General features: G+C 40.9%; 1 protein-coding gene across 3 annotated transcripts in view; it reads left to right on the top strand.

The window, feature by feature from the left end:
- The first annotated feature begins 7,676 nt into the window (after positions 1-7,676).
- SHISA9 (shisa family member 9) overlaps positions 7,677-20,257 on the top strand; it is a 177,761-nt gene continuing 165,180 nt past the window's right edge. The window contains exons 1-3 of one of the 3 annotated variants that reach the window (XM_038151044.1): positions 7,677-7,814; positions 8,934-9,533; positions 16,612-16,739. In XM_038151044.1, coding sequence (XP_038006972.1) covers positions 9,010-9,533; positions 16,612-16,739 — 652 coding nt within the window. In that variant the 5' untranslated portion in view covers positions 7,677-7,814; positions 8,934-9,009. Of the gene's footprint in view, positions 7,815-7,857; positions 8,061-8,529; positions 9,534-16,611; positions 16,740-20,257 lie in introns of those variants that run through there. The other 2 variants (XM_038151045.1, XM_038151043.1) reach the window with 2 other exon arrangements.

Genomic DNA, 20,257 nt, shown 5'->3' with positions numbered 1-20,257 from the left:
AGCAGTGCAGGCAGCTTCCCTGAGTGTTTGTGCCAGAGAGCTCTCCTTATCCCTGTGCCAGCAGAACGTGCCTCCCTTGGGCTTCTGTGGATTGATGCACAGAGACACCTGAGAGCTGGCTGAATACATTTTCAGGAACATACAGCAGATGTGCTGGAGCTTAAAACTGTATTGTTTGTGGAAATATTATTTACTTAAATATTTCTACATTTTCTCACATAATAAGCATCAGACTCTGGCCTTTGTATTTTTGTTTGTTACTTTTCCTGTATGTATTTTTTTCTATAGCCTTTAATGATAGATTTTGGGTTTGCTTTCATTATGAAGAACACTAGCATTGTACAATTACCCCATTGAAAGAAATAGAATATTATGTACTATAAAGAACATCTCAATGAGAATAAACTTATAAAATCTTGTTCCTTAGAGTGAAATCTTCATTCCATTGAATTTAATGGTAGTGTTCTGTTAATAATAATGAGTCAAGACATTGCATACAGCGATAAATAATTAATTATTGATAGTCAACAGACCTAATACCAAAAACATCCTGTGCAATGAGACAAAAAATTTGAAAGCTGGACCCAGGCTGAGGCTTTACATGGAGGATCTATTTCTGATCTTGCTGTGCAAGTTTTTTAATGCTTTCTTTTTTTTGTTAACTTGAGCTAAACATTATGACAGAAACAAGTGAGATAATTGGGTAGTATGAGATATCTGCTCTTTTTCACTTACGGTCATTTTATGTGTTGAAATAGTTGTATTGTTTATGTAGGAAAGTTCAGCCATCTAAATTATGTCTTTGTTAATCATATTATCAAGGCTCATGTCAACTGTTCTAGTTTGCATAGAAATTATGAGCAATTTCCTTTTAAATTTTGTTATTTTTTCTTTTTAAAGAAGATCAATCCCTAAATTCACAGAGAGAATTTGTTAAACTGGAAAATACTATTTAAGAGTTCAAGGTGTATAGAAATTACAAAATTGCCTTTAAAAAGGCCAGCTTTCTGTCAGGTGTGTGGGAGTGAATGACAGACTAATTCCCACATACACCCATACACCCAATAAAATTGTGAGTTGTCTTCTTACCAAATATTCTGTTACAACTGGCCTTACAGATGTGTGTGTGTGTGTGTGTGTGTAATATAAGTATATACATATCTATATTATTTCAATATTACACTGAAATATTCCTTTTACAGCTTCTTTACATTTTACTCCTGAGTTACTTGCCTATATTGATTACAGATTAAACAATCCATTCTGAAGCTGTACTCTCAGATACCAGTGTTTTGTGATAAAACTGTGTTTAACCTTATTGTACTCCGCAATAATCTCCAAAATATATGTATTTGGGAGCAGATATCCTAAATATTTTATTAACATTGGATTATATTTAGCAGGTTGGAGATAATCTGCTGATTTAAGTAAACACTACAACAAAAAGATACCACAAGAATCTGCTGTCAGCATCTTTTTGCAGCACTTCTTAAGACTCCCTGATGTGCATTTCACAATGCAGTTAAAATCCTTTTATTTGTCCTATTATTTATCCAGCTGTGAGATCACTGCACTTTCAAAATAATAAAAAACTTCTAGGCAAATATATGTTATAAAACAACAAAAAAAATTAAGAATGTTCTGCTACACATTAGTTACTCTACACATTAAATTTTCAGTTTAATATTGGCTTTATGCAAAGAGCAAGGAAATTAGATTGATGGCTTTTCATTCAAGATAGTAAAACAGAGTACCTAGACAGATGTTCTAGATAGATATTGCATTTATGTAGGTGTGACAGAGTTGCACTGTGCTCAGAAATATTAATGATGAATACAGTTAGCACTATCAGAATGCTGTCTCGAAAGAAAACATAAGGACTGGCATTTACTCTTCCACCTTGAAATCTTCCCGGGTTTTTGACCCATCTGTCAGTATACCTGGTTGATGGGTTATTTCTTCTCACTGACTTTCATGCTAAAGGACAGAGGAGCAAATCCCTTTGGAGCCAGCTTTAGCACTGCTCTTTACAGTTGGCTGTGAAGTGGAGTCAAGAAGGGACAGTTGCTACCATCTGCCTAAAAGCGTGGTCTGGAACCTGTGTGTGTATTTGTGCACGTCAACAGCTTTCCAACATATGGGCCTAAATTTAGTTTCTGAATTCATTACTGGGCTTTCAAATATGTGACCCGGTTTTCAGATGTACTGACCACTCAGACATCTGGTGGTTTCATGTAAGCTGTGATTATTCAGCATCTCTTGAGCAAAATCACTCAGTGCAGTGCAGTTTCCATTTTAAATTAGTGAGAAGACAGTTGTTGAATTCAGTAGATACTGAGTTGGTCTGTGGATGTTTAACCTTCTTGACATCTGACCCTCTTGGCCAGGCCTATAGTCACATAAGTGAATCTGACAGCCACCTGAAAACTGGTGACAGCATCACCTGACACTGAAAACTGTGTCATAGAATTAAAAAGGTATCGCAGAACTCTGGCCATAATTACTTTGTACCACTTATTTCATCTGTCTCGTGACTTCACATTTTAAAATCCTGAACGTCTTTTTAACAGTTAGCATTCTTTAAAAATGGAACTGTCAAGACAAATTTTCTTATTCATAAATCTGAAAGTTCCTGCATCTATATATTAGTACTATATGTAAGACTCAAAATACATCAAGATCCTGATGGGCATGTTGTGACAGTGATACAGGGAGACATCATTAAAGCTTATTATCAGGGAAGCACACTAAAAAGGTCTAATTTTCAGTAAGAATTTTTGATTTTGGTTGCTTGATAGAACATTTTGGAAGATGTGCAAAATATATGGTGGCTAAAATATTTTGTTAGGTAATACAGCAACTTTACATTTCTGTGAAGAGCAAGTAGTTCACTTCTGAGGTTTACAGCTCACTTCTATAGCCCTTGAGGGTTATTAGTGCTGAAACTGGCAGACTTTAACTGACTCATCAGTTTGACTTCTGCCTTCTATCCATGGACGTTCCAGGTCTGAAGAATGCACACTGTAGACTAAACTTGTCTACCTCTTTATCTCAGTTGCTGAGGAGTTTTAGAAGAGGTATTGGTTAGATCAGCTCCTCAGCTGGTCTAATATATGCCCGAATTCAAAGAGCAGATGATCAGAAAATTTTCTCTCCTATATGTCCTGCTCTATATCTAAGCACAGCTTTTCTATGCTCAGGCACAGTATACAGCCTATTATACTCACTTTAACCTTGACAATTTTTAATGCTATTTTAGGCCTGTTTAGAAAGTCTTCCTTTCTGCCTTGAAAAGTTGAACTCATGGGAACAAAGGTGGTTTGCTTTTCAGTTGGAAAGATACAAAAGCAGTTCCATTTTTTTTGATCCTGTGTAGGTATTATTTATCTTTTTTTTTTCTTCTTTTTTTTTTTTTTTTTTTTTTTTTTGTCAACAAGATTAAGATTTTGTTGGCACAAGTTTGCAATGATCTGCAGAGCTTTCTTTGTCAGCTGTAGTAATCCTCAGACACCCGGTCAATCACTACAGATCTAAATTCCATGTCAGTCTAATTTAGAACAAGCAGAAATGTACCTTGTTCACTGGTACTAGCAATACTGCTACAATTCAAAAGTAACATCAGTTTTGCCAAAGAGAGAAACTGGCTGTCAGCTTTCCTTGTTCAGGATCAGAGCAGTAGCTGTGCAACAGGCAAACCCTAGGGCACAGCTCATTTTTCAGCTGCGCTGCTGGAAGCTGCTTTAGACCTGTTGGCACTTTCTTCCCACTGCTGTATACTGAAGACATTTGCACTATACATATATTTTCTTGTGTATTTTTATTTGCAAGTAGTCTATTTATCTTCTACATTTATCTGAATTTTCTTAATCTCATTTGAATTAAGCTGAAGCTACAAGAGCTCTCGGGATTCATGAAGTCCACTCCAAACGTGATTGCCGTTACAGCCTGCCTCAAACCCAACCTGTGTAATTATGACAGTTCAGGTTTTACAAGAAGACTGAAGAGGAAACCTCTTAGGTTATAAAAGCAATTTCTACATTATAGAATTGCAATAAATTATATTCCTCCTCAGTAAGCCATAAAACCAAGTCTCTCATGGTTTTTCATTCATGCAGCACCTTCTGGCTCATTAAAATCTCTTGATGGTGATCCCTTTGCTACATGCAAAGTGTATTTTTTGAGACCTGATGACAATAACAAAGAAATGCTCAATTTGAGATGTTCCTGTTAAAATTGCCATGAATCCATGAAATTATGAGAACAAGCTGCTTCTGTCCTAGTCCATATGTGCATCTTTTTAAATGAAAAGGGAAAGGTTAGTTAGAAGATGTGCGCTCACTATTTATAAAAGCAAAAGTGTATTTAGTTTCAACACAATGCAGGTTGGGATTTCACACATTGTTGTACTGATACACTAATGATTGCAGTTTTTGGTTAAAAGAGCAAAGGCTTATGAAGTGTTTGCTATGGAACTAAAGCCAAATGCATTTTAACCACCCAGCAAGACTAATACCTCTGGGGAAGGACACTGCTCACAGAGGAGTGACAGAACTCAGTAGAAGCAAATGGGGCTCTCTGATCTATGCAAATTCGAGAATGTAGAGCTGTTAATGTTAGAGCTCCAAACGTCTGTGTTGTGTGATTCAGGGTGTTTACAGTATTTGTGAATCATAGGACTTTTTTTCAGTATCCATAAACATTTTGTCACTTGTAGGCTCCTTGGTAAAACACACTTTAACTCCTTTTTAAAGAGTTCTTTAACTCATGTCTGCTAAGACACCTCCAGGCCTTAAGCTTCCCTAGTGCTGCCCAGCAGACATCTTCCACCACTGAACAGTTCTTTTAAAGACAGTGATTGCAAACCTGCTGCACCTTGGTGTGGCACAGAAGAACCATCACTTCTTCTGTTCTCTAGCCACAAAACATTTTGTATCTATGTCCAGACACCCCACTACAGCATGAAATGACCTACAGCAAGGAAACAGATGTTGACTACTTCATTTCAATTTCCACATGACATTTCTTATCACAAAATACCTTTTACATCAATACTGCCTGAGATCAGGCCTGTCTAGCTGCTTTTTTTGGACAGATATTCACAGCTCTGGAATGTCTGTTAATAACAATTGAGCTATAGGGCATTTTTGGGGAAATAACGATTAGCTAGAAAGCTCCATTGACTCAGTGCTCAGCAAAGGACTATTCTCTCTGTCAGGTAATCAGTCCCAGGGAAATACTCAAAGCTTGCATCAACATTGTTATTATAAACAAAAATTATACATTTTTAACATAATAATTGCAATTGCTCCATATGGTCTAGTTGTTCTATACTCTTCATATTTACCACCACCTCAACATTCAGGTTAACTCACTGACTTTCTCTCCTAATTTTACTCTTTCTCAAACTCTCTTATTTACATAAAACACCCCTGCAAGAATCAGTTCTATATACAATTCCCCACAGAATTCCATAAACAGAGTATGAGTGTATACGCAGCTTCCCTGTGACATGAGTGTACATTGCTACTGAATTTACCAGGAAAGGTGCCTAGGTTTTCTAGGTTTTCTTTTCTAGGTTAAAGCTGAACCACAAGCATTGCCATTGATTCACATTGTCTTGGTGGAAACAAGTCAAAGAAATTAGAGGGAAAATATAACAAGAAATTTGTATACGGCTGGTGCCTGAAGTAAGAATTCCACTTAATTAAATGGATATGCACTTGAGTAAAGAGAACTCTGTAGGTTCAGGTTGAAACATTCATCCTCTCACTTATTTCAGAGGCAAAGAACATTCCTTATGGGATAAATCTGTAGAAAAGTAGGCAATTATTACTTGCCTTAAAGCAATGGCAAAAAGAGAAGTCTTGAAATTCTTGAAGTCTTGAAAGTGGAAGATGATGGTGTGAAACCAGGAAATCTTTGATGTTTCTCAACTTGTCAAACATAACTAAAATAAAGAAGACATTTATTGACTGACTTAATTGTGAAAACTTTTATAAAATCACACAATAACCCAAAATGTGCCTCAGTACTGTGTGTAATACTAATTTCTCACAACTAGTTTTATTTCCATTATTGTAACTAATGGGTTTATATTTTGGTCATGCAGGTGTTCTTAGAAATATTTGCTATGAAGCCGTTAAAGCACACTGCCACAGGTCTAGTAAAAATGGTCTGTGCCCCAGTCTAGAACAACTCCAGTTCATATTAGAATTCTAAGACACGGTACAGCTAAAATCACTGTTAATACAACTAACTAGCAGAGAAGGCATAACAACAGAACTAACTTATAATTAATTAAGGATAGCATGATTTATGGGTTCTGGGTTCCATGGGTCTGATCCAAAATCTCTTGGTGCTATAGAAAGTGGGGTTTTTTTGAGAAGGTTTGATCACCCTCCTGTTTTTTCCCAAGCACATGTCACTTAGGGTTGAGTTCTGATCTCATGGACCTGAATCCCACAGATGTGAGGTTCTAGCCTAAATCCTTTGGGCTTCATTTTTGTAGGGGAATTCTTAAGGAAAACCCTAGGAACTCAGCAAAACAAGAAACTTGTACTATATTTAGTCAGGATTAATAACCATAAAACAAATCGGTTTTGGATGTTATTATTTCTGCACATGTATAGCACTAATCATGCAAAATATTTAAGCAGCTTTTTAGCCGTCAAATCAACAGGGAAACTTGCATAATCTTAAGTGCTTGACAGACTGGACCTTAAATGTCTCTAGGTGCAATAATAAGTATGGAAAAGATTCATTTTGTGCAGTATTTTCAGCACAAACTGCATCACAAAGTGTTAAATAATAAATAATAGCAGAGAGAAGTATACACAAGGGAGGAATGATATGATTTCAGAGGAGACTTGAAAGGGGATGTTGATGAGGTGGAGGTTTTAAGAATTAAATATTAAAACCCAGAAAGGCTGGTTTTTGGCTGGGACTGATTGTTTTTCTCTGCTGAGAAAAAAAGGGGCTTTCTAACCTACCCCCTGGACAAAGATGCCAGGCTTACTGTCAAACTATTCAGTGGAATCATCACTGTACTTAGAGGCTATTTTTAAGAGAAGGCAAAGGATTGCAATTAGCTAACTAGAGGCCTCTCAGATTCCAGACGTCTGCTTTGTCCTCTGCCTCACCTTTCCATTTATTTACTGCATAACAACTCCACACGGACTTGGCCCAAGTTCCTGAAGAGCGCCAGGGATGCAGAGGGAGAGGGAGGGCAGCCTGGCATGGCAGAGCCCCAGCACACCAGCCTTCCCCAGAGCCAAGAGCAGCCCTTGAGGCCACGGCAAGGCACTCACAGACGTGTGCTGAGGAAAAGGGAAGCGGCTTTCAGCACCAGCCCACACTGTTAAATCACGCCATAGTGGGCTTATTTCCTACATTTGGTGGCAGCATAGTATTCAGGATAATATTATTGCTACTTGCACAGGTTACCGCTGAACCAAACGACAGAGATGAGAGAGTTAAGTAACAGCGATGGAGCGAATCACTAAAGAGTCTTTCCCAGAGTCAGTTCTCTGTTTGGGGGAAGTTATTTCCATTCTGTATCTCGCAAACAACGCGCTGCCTCACCGTGCCCTCTGGAGCCAACTGACTGACACTATAAGGAGATTTCTAAATAAATGATGTGCGGAAGCAGCTCATGTTTAGCAGACAAAGCCCTGCTCGGCAGCATGCACTGCGAGCACCGCTGTACCTGTGCTCGGCACGCCGGGGCCAGGGCAGCGCCCGCTCCCGCCCGGCCTTAGCGGAGGTGCGGCCCCATGGGCGCCGCTCCGCCCGCGGCACCTGCCTTTGCCTCGCAGGTGAGTGCGTCTCCGGAGAGCGCTCGGAGAGCAGTTCCCGGGAGAAGGAGCGCTCTACTTATCGGCAGAGGAGCTCTCCTGCCGCGGAGCTGCCCCAGGCTCGCCCGGCCCAGCCCAGCCCGGGCCGGCTGCCCCCTACCCCGCTCGGCGCGGGGCGGGCTGAGGGAGGCAGGGGACGAGGAGGCGCTCCCGCGCTTTTGGAGACGCACCTGTGGGGAGCGCCCGCCGGGACGGGCAGTCTCTTATGTAAGGGATGGCGGGGAGCGGGTGAGGGGGGCGAGGCGGGGGTCGGCTCTGCGGCGGGGCTGATGCGAGGACGGAGAGCCCCACAGAGGGGTTGGAAGGGAGGAAGAGAGAGAGGGGGAGAGAGAGGGAGGGAGGGAGAAAGGGAGAAGTCTCCGGCCCCTCAGCGCGGCTGCCGGGGGGGACAGGCGGGCGGGCAGCCCCGTCTCTGGCACGCAGCTTCCCGCGGTCGCCTCAGAGGACGGGCTGGGGTCTCCCCGCTGGCACCGCGCTCGTCCGACCGCCACGGCGCATCTCCCTTCCCAGGCGGCTGGATGCCGCGGCGGGTCCGTCCAGCCTCCCGCGCCCTGCCCTGGCAGCCCGGCCGCGGGCGGGGCTCGGCGGGCGCCGCGGGTGTCTGAGGGAGTTGTGCGGGAGACCGCGCCGGCTCCGCGGGGGAGCGGAAGGTGGGTGCCCCCGGCGGCCCGCGCTGGCACCAGGCTGCGCGGGGAGGCTCCTCGCTCGCCCTCTCTCCTCCTCCCGCCCCTGCAGCGCCCTCGCCTCAGCCCTCCCGCCTGGCGACCCCTCCACGCCCCTCTGCCAGCCCGGCGCTGTGCCCCACACGCCGCCGCCACCTCCACCCCTCGGTCCTCCTCTTCCTCCTCCTCCTCCTCCTCCTCCTCCTCCTCCTTCTCCTCCTCCTCCCGCGCTCCCTCTCACGCGCACTCCGCTCCACAAGTGCCGCGCGCTCGCTGCTCCGGAGCGGAGCGGGGCCGGGCTGCGGACCCTGCGCGGGGCTGCGGATCCTGCCCGGCCCGTTCGGGGCTGTCCGTGGTGCTGGAGGCGAGCGCGGGCTGAGCGGACGCCCGGCTCCTGACGGAGCCCCTTTATGTTCAGCTCCTGGCGCAGCGCAGCATCCAGCAGCTCGAGCGGCGGCGGCAGCAGCATCGCTGAGCCGGGGCTGGGAGGCAGAATGGAAGGCTTTATTCGGCTGCTCTTCGGCTACTTGGTGGCGGACCTTCTCACGCTGGTGTGTCGGGCTCAGGAGAAAGCTGGCCAGCAGCTGGGGAGCTTTGTGGTGCTCTCGGGAGGAAACCACTCCAGCCTCGGGGAGCAGATAGACCCGTCCGAGCCACCTCCCACCCCAGACTTCTGCAGGGGCTACTTTGACGTGATGGGGCAGTGGGACCCCCCCTTTAACTGCAGCTCGGGGGAGTTCATCTTCTGCTGTGGCACTTGTGGCTTCAGGTTTTGCTGCAAGTTCAAGAAGACAAGGCTGGATCAAAGCACCTGCACAAACTATGAGACACCGTTGTGGATGAACACCGGGAAGCCTCCTTCCCGCATAGACGACCCTCTGCATGACCCTACCCGGGATAAAACCAACCTTATTGTCTACATCATCTGTGGGGTTGTAGCAGTCATGGTGCTGGTGGGGATCTTCACCAAACTAGGGCTGGAGAAGGCACACAGACCCCAGCGGGAGCACATGTCCAGGTAAGGCTGAGTGCCAGGCAGCAGGGTCCCCTTCCCCCCTACCTCCTGCCCAGCCCCTAGAGAGGAGAGAGGAGCCCATGTGTCCCTGCCAAACGAACAACTCCTGCCAGGCAGGCTGCATTCCCCTGCAAGGCGACTGAGAGACACCAACTTTGCTGAGCAGAGCTCCTGTGGTGCCTCCAGCCCAGGTTACCACAGAACATGCATCTTGAGGAAGATGAGGGATAATTGTGGAGTCCGCACAGACAGTAGTCCATTTTTATCCGCAGTGCTTGACCCTCTCCCTAACAAGATCCAGCAAGTGTTCCCAGATATACTGTGCATAAATAGAAAAACAAATTCTGAAACCAGCAACACTGAATTATAGAAAGCCTGATGTGTTCCCTCTTCCAACAGTTTCAAAGATTGGAAAATGTTTTTACTTCTCAACAGAGGGATGTAAACAAATGCCATCTCACCCTCCCTCTCCAGCTGCAAAATGGTTTTTGGCAGGACCTTCCCTACTCCTCCAGCCCTTGCAAGTGTGTGAGCTATTTGTAAAATTTCTAAGCTGTGAAAATGAGTCAGGGTGGAAGGGAAGAGGAAGACACAAAAAAGAAAAGCCATTGTAGAATTTCTTAACATTTTTTCAGTTACTGTTAAGAGGAAAAAATGGAATATGAAAGTCTTGCCTCATCCATGTATGTGTGTGCTCTAACTGTCTCCACGGCGTAATGGCTGAGTTATATCAAAGAGAACCTCCCCCACCTAGAGTTAGGAATGCTGTGTACCATCTACTCCAGATCCTGGCTGCCTAGTGGTGGATAGGCAGGTGGGCAACTCGGGACAGAGCCCAGTGTCTTTAACAACATATTCCAAAACCAGATTGTCACAGCAGTTCAAAATCAAGGCATAACACATTTGTCAAGTTTGCAGCCTGTCTGATTCTTTATGCTAATCCCAGGCACATGAAAGTAAAGCAGATGGGGGAAAGGCATTAAAAAAGGCAAACAGATCCATTAAAGAGTCTAAATAGATCCCAGCATATTGGGCAACTTCAGTGATGAAATACAATGAAAGGATACCTTCTACTGGACGTGCAGTGTGGCAGAAAACTTCCTATTGCCCTGACAGCTAATGGTGTAGCCCACAATCTTTAAGGCTTAGATGAAGAGTCATCCTTTATAAGACAGTCCAAGAGATCAACTCTACACCTGGAGCCTCATTTTTACTGAAGTTCCTGCATGACTTTTTGATTAACTGCTTATTTAGAAATGAACAGAGAAAGCCACAAAAATATTCCTGAAAATGCATCACCAGTCCATGAGCTATTATTTGCTACTTATAAACTGGCTGATATGGAAATGCTTTACTACTGAGGGAATAAGCACATAGCAGAAAATTTAGTCAACACCGTGTGTCAGTGACACTTCTGCAAAGATGGTTTTTGTTGAAGAAGGTATGATAATCCTTTAGACATTTTGAATATAAATTGAGAAAAACAATACATGGGTCCCATTTAAAAAAAATAATTTAATCCACATAGCTTGTTTGCAGAAAGCTCTCCCTTGCTTCAGTCTCTCTCTATAGGGTCTTTGTGCAGGCAAAAGAAGAGGGCTCGTAACATTTACAAAGCCCAGAACAGAGTGAAGTTATAGCCATCCCTGCAAATTATGGCTTTAATAGGTCCTGCTTCTGTGAGTAGAAATATTTGCTATGTAAAGTACAGGTGAGAAGTATTCTGAAAGGATATTCTGTCTCAGTTTATGGAAGTAGAATTATGAGGGATTGGAAAATCATTCTCATATCCTTGAGTCATGTATGCATAAAGATTAGGTTTCTGAAGTGGGTCTTAGCAAAGGTCGTCTGTTACCTTGATTACTTAACAGCGTCTGTGATCTTGTACATGAACTGTTCAAGGCAGGATTATATAGAAGCTTGGAAAGTCATGATCACATGGCAAAACAGTCACCCACTCAGTACACATAATAGCTAGTCATGTTCTGAAAAAGAAGATCTATAGCTTTTTTTTTTTTTAATAAGTTCTCTCTTATTCCAGTTGTGGGATAGGTTTAACATTAATTTGAAAAGGAATTAGATTTGTAAATCCCTTTGGCAATCTATAAATATATTCATTGAGTGAAGAACTGAAGTAACCTCTTAGTCCTCAAGTGAGTGCTTAACTAAAATATTCCATTCTAGCTCATTTTACACTACTAATGTTCTGAAAAAAGGCTGCAACACTTAAAAATAATTTATCTGTTCAAACAGTTAATAGTACCAACAATTGATATAATATGTAGGCTGTGTTCATAGTCACCTTCTTTTATAATATTCATCACTACAATATCAGAAAAACAAAACAAAAAAGAACACCTCCTACGATTTTTTTTTTCTGTACTGAACCTTATTAATAAGCAGAAGTTTATTGCATCGAGAGTTCTAGGTAGGCCAAAGCAAAAGTACTAAGTGTTACTCCATTTTGGCTGGCAGCAAGAAACACACAGAGAATGATTTGTCATCTATTTCCTTAGCTAAGGTTGTGTCCTTTCCCTTGTCTAGCCAATGGCTACATGAAAAATTTGAATCCCTTTCATTTCTATGAGCAAATTCACCTAGGAAAGGGATAGTACTGCTTATCAAAAAAGACAATGCAGAATGGAAACTGATTTTTTTTAATGGGGGCTGATTTTTTAAAGAAATATGAACAACTGAGTATAACAGGTGTAAATGATACATTTCCATTTTTGATTTACTAAAAATATTTCAAAATATGAACAGAGATCTGACACATAGGAATAAGAACATTGACTTCTAAATAGGAAGCAAAACTGTGCCACACTTTTTAATGTCTTGCATTACTTCATCTCACAGTCAGTAGACCTGCTGTTGAAGGAAGACACTGGTGTGTGTAAGAGTGGTACCATGTTAAGAAAGAAAGCTTTCTTTTTTAACTGAGCATAGTTTCCATACAGCTGCCTTTCATTAAATTTTGTTTACTACTATACCAAAACAAACCAAGAACACTCCATTAACTTCACTGAATTTTCCTGATATATTTGACAATGAAAAAAGCATTGTGGAAATGTACTTAATCAATGAAAAAAAAATCCATAGGAAAAAGTCTCTTTTGGGCGAGTCCCTTTAGGAAAAAAAGTCAAGACTTGTCCTTTCTTAGAGAGAAAGGACTTGTTACTTCTCTTGTTTTGGGGAAACAGGCCCGGTATGGCACTGTTGACATTTTCTTTCTGTTGGCATGGAATTGTAAATCTGGAAGATGAACATGGAGAGGGGAGTAGAGATTTAATTCTGCATAGTGTATTTCATTTTAGACCTCACATGTTTTGTTTCTCCTTATTTTAAAATTTGTTCCTTGATATTAAAAGGAGATGAATATTCCTTTCAGCTGCGGTGTCCAAGACTAAGCAGTAATAGCAGTATCCAGAGTTTCCCCTCCTGTTTTTGAGGAGAATAAGGAAGTCAGATGGTGTAGGAGGGAGCTATGGCAGAGGGAGGGAACGTGGCAGTGTTGTGCATGAGAGGACACAGATTTGATCTGCCTGCTGAAGCAGACCAGGAGCTTTGTTAGGCATATGAGGGCAGCTCGTTCTTGCTGCTCGAGACTACACCAATGCCAGGCTCCATCAGTTCAAGTGGAGAATTCTCTCAAAAATGAATAGAAAATGAAAAAGCTTTACCTCTGTTGCATGGAGGAGATTATTCTGTAAATACAACTGCACCTTTGTCTTCTTCCTTAATCCTTGTGGAGAATGAGCAAACAAAGCAAGAACTGAAAGGAAAATGTTTACAATTATGCTCATATGCTGTAACTCCTGTTTTTTAAAACAGTGCTTCTGACAGTGTGTTACAGTCTTACAAATACTGCAAACCATCTGAGCTCTTTCTTCCTTCACAAAGAAGAAATTGTCCCGTGCTGAGCTCAGGACTGAAGTCTTTTATTGATCATTTAAAAGACATGTAGTTGGGGCCAAAAATGGCCTGACTTGCCAAAATTCTGAATCCAATGTGTGAAATTATTTCTCTTATGGGTTTTGACCCAGTTTTGGAGGCAAAATATGACAAGTGACCTTTCATGAAATAACCTGTGTTTCAGCTTCTTTCAGCTTGTACCCATAAGGGAAATGCCTGGCTCCACATGCTTTATAACACCCCAAACGAGTATTACATATCCAAAAAGAAAAATCTTATGGCAAGAGAAATGCTGAAGTTTTGTGATACTTGGATAGTTCTGGGCCATGAACTCCTACATAGATAACTTCTCCACTTTTGTAATACTACAATCAATATCCCTGCACAGGTCTTAATCATACTGTGTCCTGATTAGAAGGTTATCTTGCACTTTGCATTTCCTTAAAAAATTATCCAGTAGGTAAATAGGTGTAGGTAAAGACCCTCTTTGTAAAGCTTAACTTTTCAATGGGACTGACTATAACAATTTCTTCAGATAATGAACAAAATCTATATGACTATATTTAGGTGAGACAATAGCATGAAGGTATTTCAAAAGTCTCCTGGCCTATGTGGAATTTTTCAAAGCAAACATCTGTTCAAGGATTTTGTCATGTACTGGGGAACAAGCCTTCCTTTATCCATTTCATTATGTGGGCAAATCCCTAGAAGAACAAAATGCAGGTACAGCATTTCCTTTGTACTTCAGTGATACTGAAGCTGCTGCACATTTTTAACTCTCTCTGGCATCAGTGGAGAGTAAGGACATGCTCTCAGTTATAGGAGCTATTCTGCCCTGAGAAGATTGTACAAGTTTGGCTAACACAGTATAGGTGCTGTGTTATTAAAACCAGAACTTGATGGCAAGTAGTTAATCTTTTCTTAATATAGACAAAGGAATTGGACAGGTAATTCCTTGAAAACCATTTAAAAAAAGCTACCGTGAACTGGTAGAAAACTTAGCATTTTCATAGACAGGCAGTAGTTCATCTGCCATCATACAGGGTGTTATTTAAAGTCTACAGCAAACAATATTTACCATCAGACTAAGAGCAATGAGGAAAGGATTTCTGAAAACCCACTCTCACAAAGTGGGGAAATACTTAGATCTCACAGTTTTAACTCCCACACTGGAGTTAGGAACTTTCATTTACTTTTTTTTTTTTCCCCTCCCAGAAATGTGTTCAGATGCCTCTGGAATTACAATTAATATTGATATCAATAATTTCCTCTGTATAGAGATATTAGTGGTTTTGGCCCCCAGTTATTTTAAATTGTTTTTGCAATATAATGCTTTCCTTTTTCATAATTTCTACATGTCTTTGTGAGATCTCTTCTCTTGAATTTTTATTATTCTGCTATGTAGGCCAGCTCTGCTATTTCTGCAGTCTAAGCACTGCTTCAAATGGGAGCATTACTCTGATACCATTAATCATGTGGTTACTGTCTTCTGACCTTTTCCAGGATCAACAGAGTATTCTCTAACATGTTGATCACAACTGTATCTAATATCTTAATAACAAAATGTTAGTCATAAACACAAGAAAACATCAGTATTGTTCAGCTGTGTACCTAAGCAATGTTCCAGCAATCTGAAAGCAGGATCCAGCTCAGGATTTCTCTCTGTAACTTAAAGGAACCTACTTACTTTATAATAATTGAAAGTAAAGGGCTGCTTGATTGAGAAATCATAATGTCACAGATGTCCAGTGGAGGAGCTAGATGGCACTTGCCATGACTTTCAACAAGGAATGTGCTTATTTTTCATTTATTTATATATTAGTTTATAAGCCAGTATTTCTTGATGCAGTATCTGCGACACTGTTTATAATTTTGTAGAAAATTAAACTAAACTGGGCATAGTGCCCAGAAAATGCGTCCACACCCTTAAAAAATTGCTCAAGAGGTCTAAAAATTAAAAACAATAAAACAAAAAGGAGGTAAATAATGGTCCATTATGCATTGACCTGAATAGAAAAGATTTACACTGAAGACACTGGTAACACATACTACACATACAAAGCTTTCCTTTGCCTGAGGCAACAGCTTCTGCAGGTGGGCCAATTATTTCCTAGTGCACAGTAGTTCAGCAGGTAGCTCTGGCACATAGGTAAGGACTAATCCTGCTCCTATGGAACTCCGGCAAAATAGCAGAGACTCACAGGCAGAGTTAGATGTTGCCATGCTGGGAGTTTCAGAGCTTAAAACTTGGTCAGTAACTCTGGCTCCACAGAGCAGATCCAGGTGTGTGTGTTTATCCATGTGCCTAAGGATGCACGTACACCCAGCAGGACTCTTGGCAGTGGGACTGGTCCTTACCCAGTCACAGGATGGGTCTGTCAGACTGCCTGGAGCCCTGCAGGGCAAGCCCCCAGGCAGCGCCAGCCTGGGCCTGGCCTAACTCAGGAACTTTTTGCTTTCTCCCTCTTTGCTAGCAAAAAGCTTTCATCCTGTTTCCGAACTGCCTTCAAAGGAGCAGGGAGTGTTCCTATGCAAGCTTTGCTCTATGTTAAAGACTAGGACACTCACAGAAGTTAGAAAAAGACCTTTTTGATCTCCCCGTCTGGATGAGAAATCCTTAGATCCCTGCTTACTGGATTTTTGCATGGAAGTTATATGACTTTTCAACTTGAGTGACATTTTTGAGTGAGAACTGTGAAGACCATTGTGTTGTGTGCACTAATTACAAATGCATGTGTGAGAATTTCCTCTGAAATTGGTAATCTAAGTGTGAAAATAAGCAGTTTGTGAAAGGTGTAACCGTGGGCTAGGGGCTGAGGTGCTCACTTTAACCAAGATGGCAATAAATATTACTGAGCACATGCAGTGGCAGAATTCTACAAGGCTGAAGGAGCTTAAATTATGTTCCTCCAAAGCCAAGATACATAAAGGACTTGATGTGTTTCTGTGTTTTACTTCTAGCAACTTTAGGTTGTCAGTAAGACAACCTAAAAAGAGCCTTAGGTGTGAAGTCTCACAATGCATTTCCTTCCTGCATTTACTGTGAAGGGAGCTGGTTTCTCCAGCAGACATTATGATCGAGGGCATCGCAAACTGAAATAGATCTTGGAACACGTTGTTAATGTCTTACAGATTTTGCAGATTCATTCCGGTTTTGTTTGGATTTCAGGGCTCTTGCTGATGTTATGCGACCTCAAGGTCCTTGTACAACAGATCATATGGAAAGAGACCTAAACATTGTAGTACACGTGCAGCATTATGAAAACATGGAGACGAGACCTCCTCCAAATAACTTACGTAAGTTGCATTTTAACTTTATCAATAGCTGGAATGCTGGCACTGAAAAGAGCATTATGAAACTAATATTGCTGAATGTCAAATGAGAATCAACAGTACATGGGTTCTTGCAAATTAGATATATTCATTTTCTCAAAATCAGAAAAATTTAGTTTCCTAGTGCAGATTAGTGCAACAGTGAGATAAATACATTTTGAATAGGAAAGTTAGTTACTGTATTTAGTTTTAATTAGTTTTCTTGGTTTTGTATCTTTGTTGTCTTCTACCTGTTGTTTTGCCTTATTCTGTGTTTCGTTATACCAAAATACCAATTGTTGTGGTTACACTGAATTTAACAATGTGTTTCATAGGGATGTAACAGCCAGTAGCAAAGTGGTCTCATTAGGCTGTTAGATCATATCCACTAGTACAGTAATTAAATAGTTCCCTGGATAGCATCAAGTTGTATGTGGTTTTCATTTTCTCAAGGGAAAGATGAGAAGATTTTAATTTTTACATAATGTTTTTATTCTGTATCTGCTATTACATGTTTATGTTACTGAAGGCAAGAAAAAAGGGCACCTTGGAGCTTCAGGTGAGATATGGTGACATTTCAAGTGGTTCTGAAGTGGTAGACAACTTATTTCCCAGTCTGTATTAGAGCACAATACTTCCACAAGATCTTTCTCATGCAGACATACATATTCATCTTGTGATAAACAATGAAAATTAAATTTGAGTACTTATTTATGTAATTTATATTCAGCTATATCTTAAAAAAATACTTAAATTATGAATATATTTACTAAATAAATTTCAATGTAGTTATAAAATAAAAGGTATAATTCAGGAAAGTTTAGATTGGTAGGTAGTGGGTGGCTTAATTCTGTGCTGTAGATCAGTGTTAATGTGCATTTGATGTGCTTTTTACTGCAAATATACTTTTACTGCATTGGTATTTACATTTTGAAACATTTAATGTATGTGCACTCATCTTTTCCTTAACTATAGAAAGAAAGTTTGCTTGTATTTGTGGTTTTATTTGGACTGCATTGTGCAGTTATTGGTGTTTTTTTTGGTGGAAGGGTGTAAAGACAATGGAAGAAAGCAGCTCCACATGCTGCCTGCACTCCTGGTGCCTGCTTGGTGGGAGAGGCTGATGGCCATTCCTTATGTGCATCCCTAATGGAGAGAATCAAAGCTGTGCCCTCGAATAAATGTTGCACGTACAGAGAGATGTGACACCTCATCATGTGACACCTCATCTGTCTGCCCTGCTGTCCGGCAAAGAGCTTCCACCTGGGGCTCTGCAGATGTGCAGTGCAGAGAGGGAAGCACACACCCACACACCTTACCTGTGTAAAAACACACTTCTGGAGGGGAACCTAAGCTGCTCCCTGTCAGAGGTGCTCTAACACCCTGCAGCTGGACTTCTGAAGGGTTAATGAGGATGGGAATGTGCACTGCATCCCTTTGCTCCGTGTATCACTTGCTGATGTCTGATCCTTCACATGATCATGTTTGCAGGAATGGTACCAAATAGTAATGAAGTCTGTGTCCATTATTTTCTCTCAGATGTGAAGTGTTTATTCAGAATCCCAGTTAATGAAGTAGTTATAAAGTGAAGAGGTTCTTGCTGCATTGATTTTATCTAGATTTTTGTCATGATCACACTGAGATATTTTGCTTAAAACTCTCTGTATATACTACAATATACAACATAACACAGCAAGCCTTTAAACTCATTGTTTCTCAGATTTGAATTCAGATTTAAGCCCTGCTTCCAGGAGCTCTTGCATATAAACACAGCTCAGGGCCACATAGGTACCGCATCAAGGAAGGACAAACCCACACATTTAGTGGGATGTTGGTTTATGCTGACCTCAGACATCCACACCTCTGTCTCACACAGAATACAGCCCTCTGGCACAGAGGGAAGAATTATATGTAAAGCAGCTCTTGGCACCACTGCAATTTACAACACAGAGGCACTGCTGCTCCTTTGGAGATGTCCTAATCCTTTGGGTCATGTATAGGGGCAGTCCCAACGATGCTTCTTACACATCTCAGGCATTCCTGCTACAGAAGGAGACCTCAGAGGCCAGCAGCTCTGATGGTAATTGTTTCAGTCTTTAATCAACGTTATGCATAAAGTCGATAATTTTAGATTGTTAAGTGCAAAGCTTCAAGTTGTGAAATTACTCAAGGCATCCTATAACCAATATTGCATATGTTTCCTTCATAGCAAGTGGATTGTTGTTATGTATTTGTTGTCATTTTAGTCTCATAAACTCATGTAAATGATAAATTCTCATAAACTCATGATTAAATCACCTACTAGAATTACCCAGAACATCACAAGTGATTGAAATCTGTTGAAAATATGCATTTATGGCATAGGAAAAAAATCTTTCTATAAAGAGAAAATAATTAAGATAAATTTTCCAAGGTCAGTATCTTAGCAAATCAGAATTTTATAGTGAAGTTCTGAAACACTGCAAGAGTGAATATTACAGACAGAAACTTTGGCAGTGAAGCATTACCTACTACCAACGCTGGAAAAGTGACAGGCTTTTTTGGGTACTTTTAAATAAGCAAATAAACCAGAGTGAATCACAGCTTTCATAGTCTTCACTTACACACAGAAAAGGAAATTGTGTAAAATTATTGCATCATAAACTTTAATTTGCATTTTTAAAGTTTTCTAAGTTACCACTTTTTATCTACTTCCCATCTAATAATGAGACTTTAATATTTGAGGCTGATATACTTTTTACATTGATCCATAAATATGAATTGGGCAGGAGGAATTTCTTAGTCATTGCATATCCCTTCCATACTGTGTCTTTCAGACAAGCTGTTGAAGGCCAAATATTATCAAAAATGCTCTAATTTGAATGTCCATTCGCTCTTTCTGTCCTCTTGAAACCATTTTGCTGTTGTTGCCAATACATTCTGAAAGTGTTTTGTGAAGGGAAGCTCTTTTGTCAAAATGACAAACTTTGCATGATCCCTGACACTGAAAATGAGTGTGTCTCTGTTTCTGGACTGTTTGTAACCAGAGGACAAGGATTCTCTCTGATGCCTGCAGCTATTTGCCAGAACTCACAGGCCAGTGGAAGGCCAAAAGCTCTTTTCAGAGTCTTCCAGTTTACTCAGTTTCTTGTCCCTTCTTTTTGGTTTTTAGAAAAGAACAGACATTTTGGAGGTTCCTGAGAAACACAGGTTTTTCTTTGCTCATGTGAATCCAGATAACCTAGAAGATTTTTAGTAAAAGCTATTTTGTCTTTAGTGGTTGTTGTCCTAATTTTCTTTCAGTACTTTGCTTTCCTCAGGATTGCTTGTCTGTTACCTCCTTCATTCTTACACATTAGAATGTGGTGGTGCTTTGTAAAGAAGCAGCACATACCTATCAAAAAGTGTAGCATTCAATTCTTCTAACATCAGATGTTAAATGAAAGAAAGTTTAAAAGTTATGTTAAAAACATCAAACCAAAAGCAAACCTTTCTCTAGAATTTGACTTGTTATGTTCATCCCC

This window comes from Motacilla alba, chromosome 14, assembly GCF_015832195.1.
Source record: "Motacilla alba alba isolate MOTALB_02 chromosome 14, Motacilla_alba_V1.0_pri, whole genome shotgun sequence".
Lineage (NCBI taxonomy): Eukaryota > Metazoa > Chordata > Aves > Passeriformes > Motacillidae > Motacilla > Motacilla alba.
Note: the sequence above shows the minus strand (reverse complement) of the source record. Positions and strands in the feature narration are given on the sequence as shown.